We start from the raw sequence: 22,184 nt of genomic DNA, 5'->3' as shown, positions 1-22,184 counted from the left end.
CAAGCCAAACCATTCCATGATTCCATGATCAGCCAGAAGTGCCCCTGGATCCGTGCAGGACACTGGGTGGGAATCACTCTGCTCCTGCTACCCTAATTCTACTCCTAAGAACAACCTGCACATCTCAGCTTTTCTCCACCTGCTGCTGTGCTACAGAACTTTCTGATTTCCCAGTGGAGAAAGTCTCTGCACCTCAGTCTGAAAAGTGTTTTGTACCCCACCAGTACCCCCACTCTTCCCTTTGGACACTGAGACTAATCCTGAGAAATCTTATCTGCAATTAAGCCTGTTGGGAATTATCATTAACTGTCACCCACTCTGGAATGAGAGTTTTGAACCAATACTGGGGTATTTAAACAGAGAACCCTGTGACACAGCCCCCAGCTGCTGAACCAGCCCCTCAAACAGTCTGGGATCTTCCCAGAGCCTTGAAAAAACCCCAAATTTGGGGGCACAAAGCACCACATCCTCACTGTGCTGTAGTTTGAGGACTTCCCCCCTTCCCTGCAAAACAAAAAAAGTGGTTCTCAAGGAACTCCTTCCCCAGCTCCTGCTGCCTGCAGCCTGTGCCAGGGAATTTCATTCATATGTAAAACACCCAGAGTCCCCCAGATTCCAAAAATATCCACCCTGCACACATGTAGCTGCTTCAGGAACAAAGCAATCTGGGGAAAACACGCCTGAAAGGGGAACTTCCAAAAGCATGGACCTTTCTGATGGGCTTTGAAAACCCACCAAGGCGTTTTCCAGGCGATATTTCCCTGGTGAATCCATTTTATCACTTCAAACAGGACCCAGGAAGCCAAAAGCACCTTCCTCTGCATCTGCACTGGGATGGATGGGGAACATCTCATGGCTTGGTGGCACCCAGTGTTTCCCAAATTGGCAGCTCTACACAAAAATGATCACTTTTTACTTATAATATGAGGTCATTAATTTGAATTAAAGCCACCTCCCACTGTGGGCAGCCAGCAGGGAGGAATTAAAGGACATTCCCACTGTCCCAGGGGGCAGTCCCAGCACTAACTGCAGTGTCCCAAGGGAAGGAAAGGGTTCTCCCAGGAGCCACAACTCCTGAGTGCCCATCTCTGCATTCCTGGGGAATGCACAGGGCTTCCATGGGAGTGAGGGCTGGGAAAAGCTGCAGGCACAGCCCCGAGCTGGTCCCAACTGGCAGCTTCTAAGCAAGGCTGAAGTTGTGCCAGACAGGAGGAGCTCATTTGTATTCCTGAAACATTTCTCCCTCTCACCAGAAAGATTAAAAAAAAAAGAAAAAAAAAAATCCAGTTCCTAGGAAACAGATGGGATCTGTGGACTGAAGGGGCTGAAGGAGAGAGGGGAAAAACCACTCTGCTGATGGAAGACATCAAATCCCACTCCACAGACAAGGCTCCCAAACCCACCCCAAGTGGGAAATCCTGCAGGGAATCAGAGCTTTTCCTTCTTTCAGGCACCACTTGCTTCCTTCCCCTGCCACACAAAGTAGGGAGTTAAAAAGCTCCTGCCTGCCCAGGGTGGTTTCTGCTGAGTCAAGCTCAGGGGAAGGCACAAGAAGCCAAGGAATTGGACACCAGTAGGAAGGCAAAAAAAAAAAAAAATCCCTGCCCAGAAAAAGAGGCCAAGAAAAGAGCCCCAGGCACCATTTCCTGCTGCTTCCTTTAAGACCTTGTCTGGACTTGAAGGTGATTAAGGCAGTTTATCCAGCAAGGTTTAACACACATGGCCTGAAAACCCAGCACAGACAGCTGATGGTGTTATATTAAGGCAGGTGGGTAACTATATTTTATTTTTTAAGGGGTTTTTTTCCCATCTGCAGTAGACAGGCTTTACCTGGAGGACCCAACTCTTCCACCTGCACCCTTCAAAATATCACAGACATTTTCCATGAATGGAAGGGGCTGTAAAAGACAGGACACATCAGAAGAACCACATGTCTGCTGGTTCTTTACTTCTCCTTTGTGTCATCTCTAAGGCCTGGGACTTGGGGATGAGAGCACTGGACATGTGAAAGCAAAAACTTTTGGGACCTTTGGGACTTTTCACAAGGCCATGCTGTTATAGGACAGGGAGGGATGGCCTTAAGGTGAAGGAGGGTAGGATTAAATGAGATATTAGAAAGAAATTCTTAACTATAAGGATGGGGAGGCCCTGGCACAGGTTGCCCAGAGAAACTGTGGCTGCCCCTGGATCCCTGGAAGTGTCCAAGGCCAGGTTGGAGCAACCTGGGAGAGTGGAAGGTGTCCCTGCCCATGGCAGAGGGTGGCACTGGATGGGCTTTAAGTTCCTTTCCCACCCAAACCATTCCAGGATTCTACAAGAAAAGCACTTAAAAGCAGCTCTTCTAAGAACATGGACTCATCTCCCAGCAGTGGGAAAGCAGCACTCCTGATCCCCAGCATTATATGGAATCAGAGGCATTAAGTGCTATTGCATAAACAGACAACATTGGTTATTTCTGCTGAGTGAGAGCCAAATCCCTCTTTTTTGGATGCATGGAAAAATCTAGGTCAGTCCCATCTGCAGGAAAACTGCTGCACTGTCAGTGCTGCTGTCATTTCCACCCTCCTGTGCTCACAACCAGGCTCCAGCACGTGTGGAATATTCTCTGTGCCCTCCTTCCTCTCTGCAGAGAGGGGATGGAGCAGGTCCAGAGCAGACCAGGGCAAAACAAACCCAGCCAGGGCCCCTCTCACCTGCTCCTTAAAAGAAAAATCAGCCTTGCCAAGGGGCAGAAGGATGGGAGAGGAGCAAGGGGAGGATCCAGAGCTGCCCTGGGGAAGGTAGAAGATGGGAAAAGAGGGACAAATCTATCTGACTCACAAACAAGCCATGCTGGGTGGTTTTAGAGGATTCCCAACACCAGGCACAGGGATTTCACCTTCCAGCACTGATGGCCCAGCCTGAATATGGGAGAGCCAGGGGGACAGAGCCAGGGGGACAGAGCCAGGGGGACAGAGCCAGGGGGACAGAGCCAGGGGGACAGACACCATCACCCCCAGGCACAGCTCCTCAGCTCCTCCAGTCCTGCTCCTGCTCCTCACAGGAGCCCGTTCTCTCAGTGCTGAGATGACAAACAATAGCTGCAGCCCAAAGAGGGGGGGAAAACCCCCCCAGCACACCCAGCCCAACACACCCCACGTCCCAGGGCTGCACAGCTGCTTCCTCCTGTGCTCTCTGGCAAAGGACATCAAGGGCTTGGCAGATTCCAGCCAGCTCCCAGCGAGCCCCCCTTTGGAAATCCCAGCAGAACAATAGAGGATCCCATCCAGCACTGCTGGGAGGCTGGAGCAGGGCAGGCTGTGCCTGGACAGTAGCTGCACACCCCGGGCAGGCTGAGCCTAATGGACTTAGAGGGGTTTAAGAGCTCGGGAAGAGGAGCTCGCACCAGGGAACTGCCCATCTCTGCTGACAGCCCCACTCTCTCATTAAGGATTTTAAGCCTGCCTTGAATGAAAGCAACAAACACACCAGCAGGAAGCTGGGAGTCAGTGGAGCAAGGAGATTTAGTGGGAATCAGTGCCCAGGCTGGATGGGGGGGGATAAAAAGCACCAAGGGCAGCTGAGAAAGGACCACGGGGACTCTGCACCCCCGGCAGTGCCACCCCCTTAATCACAGAGTCCAAGGGAACCTCCAACCCATATAAAGCATCAATCATTTTTTCCAGAAGCAAGTGGACATTTTCACTACATTTCCAGAGAATTAAGCATTTCTTTGCTGCAGAAGAAGCAGTGCCAGAAAGCCAAAGAGCCCCAGAGCCAGGGCTGGTCCAGCCGCACAGTTCCTCTTTCATCTCTGGGTGCAAAGAGAAACAAAAGTGGGGCTGGTGCCTGGGGAACAATGCAGTGCTGTGTACACACAGCCAGGGACTTGGTGAGACACTGCAGCTCTGTGGTTGCTGCTTTTGGATGCAAAATGCTTGGTTTTATAATTCCAGCTCAGCCACAAGTCACTGCGTGACCACTGCTGTCACCTCCTCCTGTGCCTCTGCTTCCCTCCTCCTCCTCCTCCCCTCACCATTTAGGCTCTTGCTCTCCACCAGGATAAAATTAACCCTGATAATATAAAATGAAGGCACCCAGAGTGAGGTAGAATATGATCTAGTCTTCACTGGTTCATCTAAATACCTTTCTAAACCCCACTCTTAGCTCACACAGCCTTGTACTCTGACCTCTTTTGGGGTAGCTCCACTCCCTCAAGTCATGCTCAGATCAAAAACCAAGAGGTGAGGAAGCCACCTGGAAACATTCCCTTCCAGCAAGGTGGTGACCTCCAGGATGACCCGGGAGAGACCTGGTGTCACCCCACTACAAATTTGACTGAGCTGAGCAGCTCAAAACCTGCTCAAAACCTCTGCCATCCTGCCCACGAGCTCCTTAATAGCAGGGTAAGGAATTAGGAAGCTGAAGGCAGCCCATGTGAGGCTCCTGAACCTCCCAAGATACACAGGCTCATATCCCCAGTGCCCATCTCCATGTTATTAGGAGAACTGCTAGACAAGTTCAAAAGGCAGTTGCCTTCCAAGTCACCAAGCCAGGAAAAGCTATAATTTCTCTCACTGTAATTTCTCTCTATGATTATAACAGTGGTTGACTGAGTCAACACAGGCAATGTCAGCAAGAGATTTCACCCAAGGACAGCAGAGACCCAGGGAAGAGGCAGAGCCTGGGAGGAGGGGCTGAAATGTGTGTGGGAGCTGGCCTGGATAGCTGGAGTTCTCACTGGGATATTAAACAGGCTCGAGGATCAGAGAGACAGTAAATATACAGAGCTTAACTTCATCCCTTCCCAAGGACTGGGAGCAGGGGAAGGTGATCCTGCCTCTGCTGAAATCACAGGGAGCTTTCCCACTGGTTTTGATGGGGATTTTACCCATCACAGGCAATAAGCAACCAAACCATCAGCAGGCTGGGAGAGGCCACCCTGGCCCTGGCACTGAGTCTTCCTTCTCCAACAGCTCCAGGGACTGCTTTATATCCTGGGGCATCAACCTATTCCAAGTTGGGAAAAGAGGGGCTCAAAAACAGGGTGTCCTGTGCAGGGACAGGAGCTGGACTTCAGTGACCCTGGTGGGTCCCTTCCAACTCAGAGATGTTCTATGAATCTATAAAAAAATGCCATTTTTAGCTCACAAAAATTGTGGCTCCGTGGATGAGAAAGAACCTCTTGTAAAGGGCAACTTCAGGCAAAACTCTGGAAGGGCTGTTCTCTTCCCATGGAATACAGGGGAGCTCAGGGAAGCAACCCTGATGGGTTGGAGCATCCCTAATACACCTCCCTCCTGCAAAACCTTCTGTGGATCGTTCTGGAATCCTCCTTTCATCCTAATGCCCAAACACTGCATTCTGACATTTGAAAAGGGCCAGAATCCAAGGTTTTTTTCCAGAGCAGTGTTATCCTAAAACACACAGGGCCGTTCCCCCTCAGCTGACAGGCCCACACTAATATTGTTTTAAGGTGGGGACAGAGAAAAAGGGTCGTGCCAGTCGTCATCTCAGAGCAACAGCCCTATCACAACAGGTCATGTGAGCCCAGCAAAAACCAACTCTGTCTGTTCCTACATCAGCAAAGTCAGCTGGAGCCTTGCCTTTGGCACTGGGGAGGGCAGAGACAGAAGGATCATAGCTGGAATTCCTGCTCAGATGGCCCCGGGGGAACCAGCAGCCAGAAAAGAAATCAACCCTAATTCCTCAGTGAAGCAACCTCGGGAGGGCTCAGGAAACCAAGGGCTGGGGGGAGCACAGAGGGTGGGGAGAGAAAAAAACTGGGATCAGCACCCCCAGCCCCTCTCCCTCATCCCAGCTGAGCAGGGGGTGAGTTGGGAATTGGAGCCAGAACCATTTCCCACCGGGATAAATCACTACAGACAACACAGGTGCCCCATTTGATCCCAGAATCCACTTGATTCCCCACCTTTGATGCTGCAGTGATGAATCTACTGGAAAGGGCAGGGGAAGCAAAGGAGAACAGGGCTTGGAAACAACGGGTTACATTCCTGAACTCCCCTGTGCTCCCCCTGGGAATTAAAGGAGCAACGTGGAATCCGAGCTGAGCTGCAAAGGAGCTCCACTGAAACTCCAGGTGAGTTCCTGGCACTGCTGAGGTCGAAGCCAAAACTCTCCATTAACTCCCCAAAGCCAGAATTTCTCCCCCCAAATTTTGACAAACCAACCATCAGCAGGAAACGTGGCCAGGACTCTTTGTTTTAATTTGACTGCAAACCGTACGTAAAATAAATATTTCCCTGCAACGACTGGAAAGCAAAACAGGCCTCAAAGCCACCCTCCTGCATGAAAATGGGAAATAAATTGAAGCATGAAGCTGACCAACCTGTTTGCTTGCCCAAAATTAGGGCTGTGTATAAACAGAGGGAGTAAAGGTATTTGTAAATAAATCAGATCGGGTTTGCTTAAAGCACAAATGAAGAAATGTGGAGGGGGGTTTTTTTCCCCACAAATCTCACATCCAAAAAGGCTTTTTTCCCCCCCCCCAAAAAAAAAAGCCCAGGAACAGAGGCACACAGTGGGACACGTGCCCATGGGAGGAGCAGGTTCTTTGGAAAAGTCCCAGTATTTAAAATACACAAAGATACAACTCTGAGAGTGCAATTTTCAGGCTGTAATTTGTCTGCAATATCATGAATCCAGCTCACTAAATATTGCCCTACTTATCAGAAAAGAAAAGAAAAAAACCCTCTGCCACCAACCACATCCCACCTGCTCTGGGAAAGGCCACCCACCAAGAGCACGTTCAGGAGGGCAGCTCTCCCTGCTCCAGCATGGAAAAAAAACTCCTGCAAATGCTGGAATTCTGCTGAGAAAACAGCTGAGCTGCCACAGGGGCTGAAGCTCTGAAGCCTGGTTGGATCATTTATCCTGATTTCCACAGCTCCAGTGGCTGATTCCCACCCTTCCATCATCCTCATCAGTCCAATCCGTGTCCTTGCTATGAAGCTTTGGTTTTTGTTAAGAGATATTTTGTATTTTGGTGCCTTAACGTGAGACACTCAGGAGGGTCAAGTTTAGTGACCAGCCTGCCCTGTCCACTGTCATCATCCAAACTGGGCTTGTTTGCCACAGCTGTAAAAAGACAATTTGTAAAAAGGGGGGTTCTCCTCCCACCTCCCCGACTCAGAGACGTGTTCCCAGCACCATTAGAGGGATATTCAGGTATAATTCAGTCCCAAAAGCAAAAGACATATTTGCAAATAAAGCAAGCCCAGGTGTTTCTGAGGCACGAGGCTCTGCAGGGGTAAAATCAGGCAACAAAACTAAAGGGCTGCTCCAGAAAATTTTGCCAAAGCAATTTCTGCTTGAAACATTTTTCAAGAAGTGCCACTGAGGGAAATAATGCTGCTGAAAGGGCAGAGGCAGGCGACAGAGAATGTTATTTTGATCTAATTCAGCTTAACAAGGAAGAACAAGATGATAATTCAAGTGTGAAAACCAGGTGTATTAATAACAAAGGAACAACGTCAATGAACTGAAGCTGAATTTTCTCAAAAGAAAACACCATTTCAGTGCTATTCATTTAAACTGACAGCAAAGACTTGAAGAAAAACTGGATATTAGTGCACACAATGAGATGGTCCCCAGCTCCTCTCCCACTTCACACTCCCTGGGTGAGGTTACCTTCCTGCACAAACCTCACACTCTGAGGGGAGAACACCATGGAAAACCATTTTCCAGGTTATTTTAGGAAGTTTTATTTGAAGCATGAGGCCAAGCTCACAGGCCAGGCTGTGTCTGGACCACTCCTACTCCCAAGCTCCAGATTAATCAATCCAAGTCCAGGGATCAATGACAGCTCACAACCAACCTCCAAGAGATGAGGATGTTCACACCTTTATCCCTCATCCCTGTGTGCAGCAACAGACTCCAGGGCACCATGGAAGAGTTCACACTGCCACAGAGGGGTTTGGTTTTTCTCCAGCTCAGACAACATTCCCAACAATGACTTGCTTATGGAGTTTTAAGACCCTGGCTCTGACAGGCCAAGCAACACAAGCAGGGACAGAGAGCCTGGAGCTCATTCCTGAGGCATTTTGGAGGCAGAGGGGAACACCAGGAGTGTCTAATCCTGGTGTCAGCAGAACAGTCAGTCTGTCTGCCTTTTTATTTTGAGGTATTTTCACTTCCCAATCCCCCTTCTCTTCCCCCCAAAAGAGGAAACGAGCACAAAAGGAACCATCTTAACAAAAATCCGGTGCTAAAGCTGAAGTGGGCACGTGAAAATCCTTAAATAAGTGGCCCAGTTCTCAAAGACACGCAGAAAGAACACTGGCATGGAGCTCCTGGGTGTGAATAATATGATGGACATCTATCCACAGACATCGTGGAGACAGGAACTGAGGCTCAGGAACGTGGGGAATCTGCTCCTCAGCCTGGAACCAGAGGTCACAGTGACTGGTTTCAGCAGGGGCAGACCCAAAAATCTGCTGAAGTCCCACAGGCAGCCGGGCAAAGCCTGCCAGGGGGACGTGACAGAGCTCAGGGACCACCCGGGCCCAAATGTGTGACCTGCACAGCTCCTGAGCTCATGTGGGACAGAGAAAAGGCAGCTTTGCTGGGACAGGAAAACCAGGCACTTACTGATCATGGTGGTGCCCCCGGCCAGGGCAGCCTTGGTCCCTTGGAAGAAGTCATCAGCAGACGTCATGCCCTGCTCCGGCATCTGGAAGCGGGTGTGGACGTCGATCCCGCCGGGAATCACCATCCTGCCGTGGGCCTCGATGGTCTTCACCCCCCCGGGCACAATCAGGTTCTCCCCGATCTGCCTGGGGAAGGAAAAGGTGCCCAAGAGCAGGTCAGGCCCAGGCAGGTGTAAACAGACACCCTGGGCTACTTAACCTGCCTGCAGTTGGCTTTTTCCACCTAAAGGAGGGCACGGGAGCAGCACAACACACGGTGAGAGGACCTGATCCTTCCCCTTGGAGCAGCTGCCTAAGGGAGAGTGGGGGGGGCAAGTCCTTCAGGACACTGGGGCAATAATAAAGGAATTATTTTATATTTTTGTTTCTATATTTATGTATTTTTATATTTATATTTTATATATTGTATAATTATATATCTAAATATAAATTATATATTTATAATATAGGAATTATTTTATATTTTTGTTTCTATATTTCTATATTTTTTATATTTATATTTTGTATATTGTATAATTATATATCTAAATATAAATTATAAATATATTTATAATATAGGAATTATTTTATAATTTTGTTTCTATATTTCTATATTTTATATTTATTTTTATATATTTATATTTTATATATTGTATCAATTATATATATAAATATAAATTATAAATTATAAATATATTTATAATAAAGGAATTCTTTTATATTTTTGCTTATTTCTATTTCTAGCATGTTTTATATTTATTTATATTTTCTATATTTTATCAATTATATATATAAAAATATAAATTATAAATGTATTTATAACAAAGGTATTATTTTATAATTTGGTTTATATATTTATATTTCTATCATATTTTATATTTATCTATTTATATTTTACATATTGTATCAGTTATATATAAATTATATATTTATAATAAAGGAATTATTTTATATTTTTGTTTCTATATTTATATTTGTATCATATTTTATATTTATCTATTTATATTTTCTATATTGTATCAATTATATCTATATAAATATAAATTATAAATATATTTATAATAAAGGAATTATTCTATATTTTTGCTTATATATTTACATTTCTGTTGCATTTTACATTTATTTATATTTTCTATATTACATCAATTATATATAAATGTAAATTATAAATATATTTATAATAAAGGAATTATTTTATAATTTTGTTTATACATTTGTATTCCTGTTGTATTTTATATTTATCTACTTATATTTTATATACAGTATCAACTTATATCTATAAATTGATATAATTTATATATATATATACTGATATACATTTATATAAATATATATTTATATTTACATATTTATATACAGTATAAATATATTATTTATATAAATTTATATAAATATAAATTAGAAATATATTATTTTTTTAATAAAGGAAGGAAAAGGAGCCCCTCTGGCAGCTGGGGAAGGGGCTGTGCAAGTCCTGGATTATCACTGCCCCCAAACCAGCTTTGCTGGGGCTGGACTGGGGTGGCCAAGTGGCAGCTCAGCCCTTGATTCCAAATTCCTGGGGTGACCCTCGGAGGTGCCTCCAGCCCAGCCATCCTTTCACAAGTGCAGCAGTGGATTAATGACACCCTGCAATTAATGAGCTGTCCCTGGCTGGCTCCTTTAACTTTTAACCTTGATTAACAAAGCACATGTGCTGCCTGTTTATGCAGAACAGGAAAATTCCTTGTTTGTAACCTCTGGCTTGTCCTTTTTTTATTTTATTTTTTTTCCTAGGAGTAATTTTCCAAAGAAATCTGTAACGTATTTAACGTGCCAGAAAGGCATGTTTTCAGGACTGAAAACACCAAAAGAGGTTCTGAACCTCTCCAACCACGGGCTGGGTTTGAGCTTTGAGGGGGGCTGGATTGATCTTTGCATCGCAGAACCAGAGAGGTCAGCACTGCAAGAGGTCACCCAAGTCCAGCCTCCCATCCTAAAACAGAATTAACTGTGTTAGGACTCTGGATTCAAAATATCTGAAGTCATAACTCAGTAAAACATTACAGCACGGATAACTTCAAACACATGTGTCATCTCAGCATGGGGCTGCTCACATGGCTAAAATTAAGCACATGTAAGTACCTCCTTTGAGCCAGTGGGGTTTGGGCCCAGTTGTTTATTTAATTCAACACCTTGTTTTTAAAGTCCCTTCATTAAACACCAGGATATACGTGAAATATTCTTTTTTTTTTTTTTTTCCCACTGCAGTTTAGCAGAGCTCAGTGAGACTAAGCCATTGCTTGCCCTCTGCAGTGCATTTCTGTGCATCCCCAACCCCAGCAGAACATCAAGACTCACTTACTTTATCAACCCATCCTCCATGTAAATGTCTGCATAAAAAGACTGGTCGTCATTAACTATTTTACCACCTTTGATCAAGAGACGATCACTCTGCAACAGAAGGAGACACAATTATTCAGAGGGAAGGCTGACAGTCTGCAGTGTCACCCCAGAGATAAAAGGGGAGGGAAGGCATCAAGCTCTGCATTATTCACCAGAGCACGTCAAAACCACCAGTCAACTGCTGCACTTTCAACTGCAAAGATAAAATATCTCACTGTGATGAGTCCTTTCATCACACCCGTGATCAAAAAATATCAGGAGGGGTTTATTGGCAGCTCCACTCCTACCTGCAGCTTGGCAGCACCACGTGCAGCAGCAGCAGCAGCATTAAATAACCCTCACAGGGGTGTGGAAGAGCCACAGCTCTATTTTTTGAGGCACAATTTCCTATCTGCACCCACACAGTGGAGTCACTACTTGGCTCAACGCTGAGTCAACTGCTGTCAGGGAAATGGCCCAAAAGTCTGTTGCCAGGGGTTACACAACACAAACAACCTCCTCTGGTCCAATTTAGTGATGTCTCCCTGCAGTGGATCCTCCCGAGCTCCACTGTATGACCAGATGGGAGCGAGCAGGGAGCAGCACCAGGAGTTTGGGAGAAGCATTTACACAATGCTCATTAAGATCTCCTCAAATCAGAAGGCACTTTGGCAGGAGCAGGGAGGTTGTTACAACAAGGCAGCTATCAGGCAACGTGATTTTATCACAGCACAGGGTACATCTCGCCTCTGCCGGATTTTAGGGCAAAAACAAATGTATCTTTTCTGTTTGTTTGTTTGTTTTTTTGCAGCAGCCACAAAGAAGAGCGAAACACCCCGCAGAGCTCTGGGTGGGAGGAGAGTTAAAAGTGGCTGCTGCACCCCCCTGGCTCCTCCATTCCCCACATCACAGAGGCATTTTTGAAGCAGATCAATATTTAAGGCAAAGCACACACATGTTTGGTTTAAACCACACCTTGGCCCCCGAATCTGCACTTGTACTTACTGTGATTCTTTTTCCTCCTCCCAAAAAATGCCTTTGGGAGAGAACAAAGCGATCCCAGCACAGCCAAGGGCTCAGGGAACCAAAAGCTGACCTTAACAAGGGGTGGGGAGCAGGAATTTAACTCAGAGGTGCCCTGAACTTACAGAAAATATGTATAATGCGGTGACAGTGGTGCTCAGGGCCCTTATTTCAAGGAGCAGCTCCACTGGTCAAACAGAAGGAAGAATCAGGCGTTTTCCCAAAAAGCTGAAGAGTTGGAGCACCCAATTCTGAACTGACACAGGCTGACATGGCCCTTTTAACACCAAAAAGGCCACAGGAATGTCATCAGCTCCTGTTTTATACCATGACATCCATCTTTTACACAACTGCTGAACATCTATGAGATGGCAAGTCCTTCTCCCTCTTTTTTTTCAGTCTCCTTCCTCCTCCTGCTGCAACGGGAGACTCTCCCTGGGCAACGCCACCGACTCCAAAAGCAAAGAAAACCCCAAGATTTAAATTTAGGAGCTGCTGCCAATGCCAACGAGCCTGGATGAATTGAGGTGGGGTGTGAAAAACCTGGTCTTTCCAGGCCAGCCAAGTGTCCTACATGTTTATCACCTCCAGAAGCACTGCAGTGCTGATGCCACCTCCAGAGCAGGCTCCCTGTGCCACCACAGGGAGCAAGTTTGGCCTTGGATGTCACCCCCAGCCCGAGTCCCAACGCACTGGGCATCAGTCAGGGAGGAAGAAGGAAAAATATACATGTATAGTGGCCACAAAGATGCAGCCTGGGGCATTTTAATGATGCTTCTGCTAATAAGCAGGGCTGCTGCTGAGGATTTGGAGGGTCTGAGATGAGGGTGAATCCTCCTGCTCATCTCCACCACCTTGCAGACAAAAGCACAGGCAGTTTGTGTGAGGCCCTGCCACTAAATCCGTGTTATTCACCCTGTGGATGCAGCGAAACCAGGGCAGCCACACATCCATTATCCTCCTTCTTCAAGCTTTAAGTCCCGGCTGGTAATTCCAGGTTTATGCCACGGCAAATAAGGGCAGAATGTGATTTTCCCCATCCCTTCACAGGAGGGCTGGGCGCACACAACATAAATCAGAGCGTTCAGCCAGAAGAAAAATGCGTCATGTTGCTCATGGCCCGTGACAGGGGTTCAGCAGGAACCTCCATCTCTCTTTTAAACAGCTTTTTAAACTCTTTACCGTTGGATATTGGAAGGGAACTACCTCCCTACCCCAAAAAAAAAATTAAAAAAAATAAATTAAAAAAAAAAAAGGATGCTTCATTTATCACAATTCTGTGCATCCCCCGCGTTTCTTCACCACTGTAATTGTCCAACCCAGCGGCTCCTGCCCAAATACTGACACGTCAAAGCCCCGTTTCCGAGCTCCCTTTCCTGCCCCCGAGGATGAGGAAGGAGGACGAGGATGGGTGTGTCCGTGGGGCTGGGCAAGGAGCGGCTGCCAAGGATGAAAAACTCTCGTGTCCAAAAAAAAAAAACAAAAAAACAAAACCACACAAACAAGCAGCGGCTCCAGCAGCCCGTTAGACGGGAATGCCTTACGTAACCAAAAGTTGGTACCCTCGGATCTGCAATACCTGCCCTAAATCGGCTCCCACAACAAGGAGACCGAGGGAGGGGGTTGGATTTTATATAACGGCTCCTTCCCTGCTCCCCCAGGATCGCTCCGAGACCTGCGCCTTGCCAGAAGCTTCTTGGGGAAGAAAAGGCGATCCTGGACCATCCCCCGGCGGGGATGGAGGGGCTCGGGCTGATCCCCCCCCCCCGCCCGGAGCCGCCCCTTCGCCGGGATGGAGCACGAACCGGGGGCACCGAGCCCACCCCGGGAACGCACCGAGGGCAGGGACCCCTCCCCGGGGACACACCGAGGGCTGGCAGAGCCCCCCGGGGGCAAGGAGAGCCCACCCTGGGCACACAGCGAGGGCAGGGACCCCTCCCCGGGAATACAGCGAGGGCTGGCGGTCCCCACTCCGGGCACACACCGAGGGCAGGGAGAGGCCCCCGGGGACAAGGAGAGACCACCCTGGGCACACCCCGAGGGCAGGGACCCTTCCCTGGGCACACCCCGAGGGCAGGGACCCCTCCTTGGGCACACCCCGAGGGCAGGGGGACCCCTCCTCGGGAATACACCGAGGGCTGGGACCTCTCCCCAGGCACACAGAGAGGGCACCGAGCCCACCCTGGGCACACCCCGAGGGCTGGGAGAGCCCCCCGGGGTGGGGAGAGCCGAGCCCAGGCACCCCCCGAGGGCACCGATGCCCCCGCCCGGGGGTCCCCGCGGTACCGCGGGGGCGATGCCGCCGAACCCGCCCCCGGCCGGGGCTCAGCATCCCCCGGCTCTGCCGACCCCGGCCCCCCCCCCGGGGCCCCCCCGGGCTCTGCAGCACAGGAAGCGCCGCATTATCCCTGATCCCATTATCCTGCCCCAGCCCCGCATCGCTCCGGCACACAAAGGGCTCCATCCCCGCGCACCCCTCCCCCTTCCCCGCCGCTGTTCCACTCACCGTGATCCGCGGGATATTTTTCTTCCCCTGATAAGACATCTTGGGAAAAAAAAAAAAATCAACCCCCGGCGCGTTTACGCGATAACGTTATTTTTTTTTTTTTTTTGCTGTTTGTTTTTAAAGAGAGGAGCGCGGCGGCTGCTGCTGCACCGCTATTGTCTCCCGCTCCGCGAGACCTCCCCTCCACCGGCGTGATTAATAAAAAAAAAAAAAAAAAATAAAAAAATTAAATAATAAAAAAAAATTAAATCCCCAATTAAGAGGCCGAATCGCGGCGATCCCGGGGAAGGGGAGAGCGGGGCGGGAGGGGGGGAAAGGCGAACCGTGCTCTCCGCAATGGCAGGAACGGGAGAAGCAGCCAGCCCTGCGCGTCTCCCTTTCTTCCCTGCGCCCGGAGCCCGGCCCAGCCCCGGCCAAGCCCAACCCAGCCCCGGCCAAGCCCAACCCAAGCCCGGCCCAGCCCCGGCCAAGCCCGGCCCAGCCAAGCCCGGCCCAGCCCGGGGCGGCAGCGGCGCATGCGGCCCCCGCCCCGCGCGGGCCACGCCCCGCCCGCCTCGCCGCGCCATTGGCTGAGCGCCCGCCGGGATGCAAATGAGTGGCGCCCGCCGCCCAATGGGAGGTCGGAAGACGCGCCTGTATGCAAATGAGAGGGGGTGGGAGGGGCCGCGCGCTGCCGGCGGAGCGCGGGGAGGGAGGGGAGTGGGGGGGATGGATCGGGAAAGGGAGAGGGACGCGTCGGGATAAACCGGGATAAATCGGGATAAATCGGGACACACGGGCCCCCCCCGCGGCCACCGAGCCACCGCCCCGCGGGGGAGCTCCGGGGTGGCGGAGCTGCCGCGCTGGGCGGGGAGGGCAGGGCGGGGCGCGGCGGAACGACCCCCGCCCATCCCGCGGGATGCGGACAACACCAATCCATCCCCCGACGGGGATGCGAGACCCCCAGGACGAGAGAAAACGATCCCTCCCAGCCCGAGGGCTGCGGACACCCCGATCCATCCCCCAGCGGGAATGCGAGACCCCCGGGAGGAGTGGAAATGACCCCCCCTCTAATTCTGGGGGATGCGAGCACCCCCATCCATCATCCAGCCCCGACGGGGCTGTGAGACCCCCGGGAGGGGAAGAAGTGACCCCACCATTCCCGGGGGATGCGGACACCCCCAAACGAGCCCGCCGGGGCTGCGGGACTCCCGGGAGGAGAGGAAACGACCCCTCCCATCCCGGGGGCTGCGGACACCCCTCAATCCATCACCCGATTGGGATGCGAGACCCTCGGAGATGGGAGGAGGGGCCCCTCCCCGATGCCAGGTGATGCGGACACCCCAATCCATCCCCCGCCGGGGCTCTGAAATCCCCGGGAGGGGAAGAAGCGTCCCCCTCATCCCATGGGATGCGGACACCCCATCCATCCCCCACCAGGGCTGTGAGAGCCTCGCGAGGAGAGGAGACGACCTCCCCATCCAGGAGGATGTGGAAACCCCAACCCAGCCCCCGCCGGGGCGGCGAGACCCCCGGGAGGAGCGGAGGACGCCCGGTGTGGAAAGCACCGCCTTCCATCTTCTTTGTCCCACCCTGCCCCTCCCGGAGCTCCCGATCGGCCAATTTTAGCGGAGAAATGAAGGTTTGGAGCCGCTCCCGAGCAGCAAACGGCGAGGAAACCCAAGGTTTGAAGCTGCTCCCGGCCCTTTGGTTTCCCAGTCTGCCTTTTCCCACACCTTGTTCAGAAAATCCACCCCCCCACACACACACCTGTGGTCACTAACCTGAGCTTTAGTGCCAGGGAAATGTGGGCTCAGAGCTACACACCCAGGCATGGGGGTCCTCTCTGGTCCCTCCGACCTTTCCTTACTATTCCAGTGCTGCCAACTCCGTGTTCCGTGTTTCAGTCACACTTGGAGTGTTACATTTCTCACTCCCTGAACTCCATAAGCTGGTACTTCAAGGAAAGAAATGCATTAAATGGCATAAATATTTCCCTCGTTATTCACGGTGCACTTGGCAGGGATGAGGTGGGATCTGGGAGCAGGCAGGTTCCTCTGCCATCAGCTGTGCTGGGGAAAGGCACAACACACCTTTTGGAGAACCCACAAATAGCACAAATCCATTGCTGCTTGGAGGCTATGACAGACAGTTGATGACCCAAGACTTACCTTCTTCCCTCAGCCAGGAGGGAATTTCACATCACACAAGTCTCTCCTGTCAAAGAAATGTGATGATCTTTACACCCCCAACACGTGAAGAAATGAAACCTTTAGTATATGTCAGAAATAAATCATTATAAAGGCAACATCTGTTCAAACAGACGCCTATCAGGACCTTCTATGTCCTTCCATCCACAGGGATTTATAAGGAAAGGGGTCAAGGAGCTTTTCCTGGCTATAGGCAGGACATCAGGCAGCATTAAGGAGCTGATATGCCAATCAGTTAATATCCAATTAGTAGCAAATGAAAAAGTGGCTCATTATGACAGTGGCAAAACGATTAATTTGTCAGCCTGTAGGGCTTTATTTTGATTTAATGATTAGAATAGACAATACTAAATGAGTTTCCCTGCCCCTCTGATCCGTGCTGGGAGAAGTTTTGAAGCCTCAGCATGTTTTTGCTCAGAACGTGGAAGCAAGAATCTGCCTCAGATCTCTAAATTTAGGCAGTGCAACTGTTCCTTTTCCGCTCTTTAACACAAGTTTTGCTCCTCAGCTTCAGATCTGAGTGATTTTGTGCCTCTGCTCTCAGGTCAGAGGGGGCCTTCAGTAAGAGGAACCACCTCAAGGGGCTGAGAGGTGGCACTGAGGCCCTTGGGCAGCAGATTAAAGATGCTAAATCCAGCAGAACTTGGAGGCTGAGTATTCCAAACTCATCTATTCCACACCCATCTATTCCATAACTCCAATCCAGCAGTGCCTAGGGTCACAAAGCAATAACCAATCTTCAGGTGACACTTTTTCCCCCATCAAGAACCTAAGCAGTGCAGAATAAAATAAATGAAGAGATTAAAGAGCTGCAAAACACGGTTGTTCAACAGTCAACACCCACACAGCACCAGATTTTTTAAAAGTTCAAGTGATTTAGGACAAAACTGAGCTCCCAGGGGTGTCCTTCCAGCTCCATCACACCAGTATGGCCCAATTTTGTTTCCTTTTAGCAATGAGCTAAAAGGTTGTCAAAATACCTAATTTGAAGATTAATATAAATGGGAAAACTGACTTATTTAGCCCTGCTAAACCAAGGTGAGGAGGGGATGTTACCTGCTGTATAAACACACCTGAGGTGATCAGGAGGGAAGGAGAAGATCTTTGCAGCAAAACCTTATCTCCTGTTAAAATTTGTCTAAATTTGTCTTCTGGAAAGGTCTGGAGGGAAAAATGGCACAAGAAGACAAGAATCTCTGTGCAGTGATAATCTGTGCTAAAATAAATCATCACAGGCATCAGTGGAAATCAATTTACATCAGCTCTGAATCCTAACTCACAGATTCTGTGAATAAAGCACTTGCTTGGCAAAGAATTTTTATTCCCACTGTGGAGCTGCTGGATGGCTGGGGAAAAAAAATTTATTAAAAGAGTTTCTTCCTCTGTGGAATTTTAGTGTAATGGCAACAAACTCCACAGAATTTCTGCAACACCCAATTGCTTTTCCTCCTACTGGATTCTTAAAGGTTTATCCAAAAGGACATTTTGCCATGGAATTAAAAAACAAAACCACCTTTCAAATGGAAATACACATTTTGAAGTGCAGTGGAAAGAGGGATGAGAGATGGATTTGAAGCATTTCCTGGAAGGGTCTGAAATTCTGGCTCTGAATTTCCCTTTAGGCTGGTCAGACACAAATAATCCCATTCCCTGTTGGAGAATCCCCCCTCCAAACCCCAGTGAGGGTCTTGCTGCTGTGATCAGAGGGAGCAGGACTGGGCTAAAAGAGCTTTCAGGAGTTCACTCACCAGGAGTTCACCCTAATTTTCTGCCCTGGTTCTCCCCACTCCAATCTCTGCCCAGCCTCAATGACTGGAAAGGAATTTCCCATGGATCCAGCAACCCCCTGCACCTCAGGAAGCGTTGGGAGCATTAAATCCAGGCTGATACATGGCAGGAGGACTTACATCTGTCCTTCCCAAAACATGATGGAAGAACTGTCACTATAAATTAAATAACAGGGGGGAATTACACCTGCCAATGAGCATCTCTTGGTTTATTCTCTCAGATGAAAAAAAATAAGTGTCATGAAATGGAAATGACCACAGAGGTGAAACGTGGAGGAGGTAAAAATCATACAACTTCTCAGAGGAACAGCTTAATTGGTTTTGAATCCAGACTATTTTAGGTTACAAGGGGGAGATTTCACTTTCTGGCCACACAAACAGGTCGATAAAAAACGTGCATTCGATCTGCAAATTAAAATTAACCTTCCAATTGATTTTGTTTCTCTTGCTGTCCCAGGAAGCCTTCAGAAGGTTCAGAAATAACCTTTTAAAGAGGCTGTTACTGTCGTGGTGTGTTTGTTGGGGGAAATGTCCTGAGCCTTTCAGGTGCATCCAATGGAATTGGCCTTAAACGAGCCCGAGCTGCTGCTCCCCAGGGAATTTACCCTCATGTCACATAATCAGGAATGAGCCAGCCCTCTTCAGGCTTCTAGACAGGGATTGCTCTGTCAGGGGTTGTACAATTCACAGCAAAAATGTGCTGTCCTCTCCAAACCACTCACAGCCACATCCTGCTGTGCCCTGCACTCTAAATGCAGAATTTCTGGAACAAGGGCATGGGACATTTGGGCATCCCTGTCACTGCCCTGCCCTTTCCCCCCTCTGGCATCCCCAGGCCATGGGAACCATGGGTAGGGGCTAAGAAATGCCTGTTTTCAGGGATTTGCACTGTTTCCTGCCATTATTTGGAGGTTGGACTAGATGATCTCCAGAGGTCCCTTCCAACCCTGACTGTTCCGGGATTCTGTGATCATAATCCCTTCTCCTTCCCTAAAAACCTGCAGGGCAAAGCATCAGGCTCTCAGCAACTGCTGTCCCCGTTGTTCCAGCCAGCTTTGCCCACCTCTGAGGTACAGGACAATCATTACCCAGTGATAAATTGAAATTCTGTCCTCTCTTCTCCACCCTGAGACTCATTCCTGCCCTCTGGGAGGTGACCACAGAACAGGACATTCCCATTCACCCAGAAGTGCAAAGGGGTTTGGTTTTTTGGGAGGTTTCCTGCAGTGCTGCTTCCAGATTCTGCCACTTTTTAGACCAAAAGATGCAGAACACACACACACACACAACCTTCACATGAGCTTTGCTACCAATGTTATTTCCCAGCTTTATAACAACATCCCAGCAGAGTCACTCAGATTTATATGTGCCACAGGACAGACAAGGGACATGGGGAGGTAAAAAACAGAGTTAAATGACTGCTCAGCACCTGCTAAAAACAGATGTTCACATCAAAGGCAGTGCCAGAAGGGTGACACACCAAGGAACTGTGAGGTAAAACCTGCACCAGCTCCAAGCTGAGCAGGGAGTTCTGGCCCCAGGGGTTCAATTTGTCCCCTCCAGTCTTTAGCCCAAATAATCCACAGGCCCTGCACCAAAGCCCTTTGCTCATTCCTGCATGAAAAGGTGGTGCTGGGAAATTCTGGACATAAAACCACCCCACAAGACCCCCACTGGGTGTGTGGAACAGCAGACTGGTGGCTCTGAGAGGGATATAGGAAGTTTAAGAGGACTTTGGCATTTGTGCCCATCACTGTTTGGGGTTTTGCCCCAGTCAGACAAACCATCAGGACCCAATGGAAGAACATGCAAGTCATGCTCCTGTAGGATTATTTTGCAAGCAGTGATTGTGGAAACAAGGCTAGAAAAACTGCAGGCATTGTAGCAAATTGAACTCAGAACTGCATTTCCAGCTGTCTGGAACAGCTCCTTTGTTTTACACAACAGTTCCATTAATGTTCCAGAGTCTGTGATTATTTGAGCTCTCAACAACATCCTGTTATTCATTATTTCTCTCCAGGAACGAACAACTATGATCCTGAGAGCTTTGAGGTTTTAGGAAAAAGTCCAGTCATGTCACAAGCTTCATGACAGTGTTTTGCAAACGAGTCCTCTCCTGTCAATTCTGAAACAAAAATATTTTCCTGCTCTCTGTTTGTTCATTATTGTTACTTATTTACAATAGGCTTTGTTGGTTTAGACCAGCAGTTTACACACAGTTCTCTCCTCTTCCCAAAGGCCCATGAGCTGCTGCTAAAGGATGCAAAAAAAAAGGGATGTAAAGGTGCTCAGGGGAGCCACCTGAATCACTGGAGTAATGACAAGGTGGCAAAGGAAGAGGAAATTTGGGATGCCAGGGCTTGTCCTTGTGTTGAAGTGTCTCAGCACCTACTCAGGCTCTCCATGCAAACCAGATTAAAGCCCCAGGCTTGTGATCCCCCTTGTTTTTCTCTGTAGACATTCCCTAGAAAACTGTCTCTGTCCCAAAAGTGTCAACAGGTGAGCCAGGCAGAAGGAATAAGAATTCCCACACATGTGGGAAATCTGGGGAATACACTCAGAGGAATGACCCAGGTCAAGAGAGCGATGGCCAAGGTTTACCAAACCGTGGAGGAATGCACCTCTCTCCAGACTGATCATCTAAGGAACAGAGGAAAACTGCCCTGGGATGCCATTCCAGCAGCTCCCTGCTCTGGGACCAGGTATCTTCCAGGTTCTGCACTGACTGCAAAGCAGTGTTTGGGCAGTGGAGCTGGGGAGGGGTCTGGAGAGTCAGTCCTGAGAGGGGCAGGTGATGGAGCTGGGAAGGGGCTGGAGCAGCAGGAGCAGCTGAGGGAGCTGGGGGGGCTCAGCCTGCAGAAAAGGAGGCTCAGGGGGGACCTTCTGGCTCTGCAACCCCCTGACAGGAGGGGGGAGCTGCCAGGGAACAAGGGACAGGAGGAGAGGGAACGGCCTCCAGCTGTGCCAGGGGAGGGTCAAGTTGGATATTGGGGAAATTCCATCATGGAAAGGGTTGTTAATCATTGGAAGGGGCTGCCCAGGGAGGTTTGGGGTCCCCACCCCTGGAGATGCCCAAGGAAGTGCTCTGGGCTGGAGGACAAGGTGGGGATGGGGCACAGGTTGGGCTCTGTGACCTTGGAGGTCTTTCCCAACCTGGATGACTCCATGACTGATTTCCACAGGTCCCTGCCCTGGTGCTGTCACAAAACCCACCAGATCCCAGCACAGGAGGGTGCACAGCAGTTCCTGAGAGCCAGGCCAAGGGTTTGCTGCCTTGTTGAAGAAATCCCAGCTTTGACTGTGACATCCCTGACCTGCCCCAGTGCTGAGCTCAGGCCTCAGAGCACCAAGCTGGGCTCAGACACCGACCCAGCAGCTCCAGAACCAGCCAGCAGCAGTGGGAACAGGGAGGATGACAAAGTTCACATGGGAAACAGGAGCACAGGGAACTCTCCAAGTTCCCTGGAAGCAGCTGGAAGCAGCAGAGCTTGGCTCAGCTCTGAGCTCAGACCTGTTGAACAGGTCACGCTGTCTCCAGAGGCTGAGCTGCAAACGCTGCTTCAACTGAGACTGAGCCTTCCTGGTGCCTCCAGAGATGGTCTTAACCCTGAATTATGAGGCAGCAATGACCCAGAGGCAGCACATGATAGATGCCTACAGAATGGCCTGGTCAGGACAGGCACAAAGA

The 22,184-nt window shown here is 49.4% G+C and overlaps 1 protein-coding gene across 3 annotated transcripts in view; it reads right to left on the bottom strand.

Moving 5' to 3' along the window:
- DPYSL2 (dihydropyrimidinase like 2) overlaps positions 1-22,184 on the bottom strand; it is a 57,866-nt gene that overhangs the window by 32,752 nt on the left and 2,930 nt on the right. For 2 of the 3 annotated variants that reach the window (XM_051811839.1, XM_051811838.1), the window contains 2 exons: positions 10,972-11,060; positions 8,590-8,774 (listed from right to left, as the gene is read on the bottom strand). In XM_051811839.1, coding sequence (XP_051667799.1) covers positions 8,590-8,774; positions 10,972-11,060 — 274 coding nt within the window. Of the gene's footprint in view, positions 1-8,589; positions 8,775-10,971; positions 11,061-14,520; positions 14,560-14,843; positions 14,940-22,184 lie in introns of those variants that run through there. The other variant, XM_051811840.1, reaches the window with a different exon arrangement.

Source organism: Manacus candei, unplaced genomic scaffold (genome assembly GCF_025592945.1).
Source record: "Manacus candei isolate 608988 ecotype Guabito, Panama unplaced genomic scaffold, ASM2559294v1 h1tg000084l, whole genome shotgun sequence".
NCBI lineage: Eukaryota > Metazoa > Chordata > Aves > Passeriformes > Pipridae > Manacus > Manacus candei.
The sequence above is the reverse complement of the archived record's forward strand: the minus strand, read 5'-3'. Positions and strand labels throughout refer to the sequence as shown.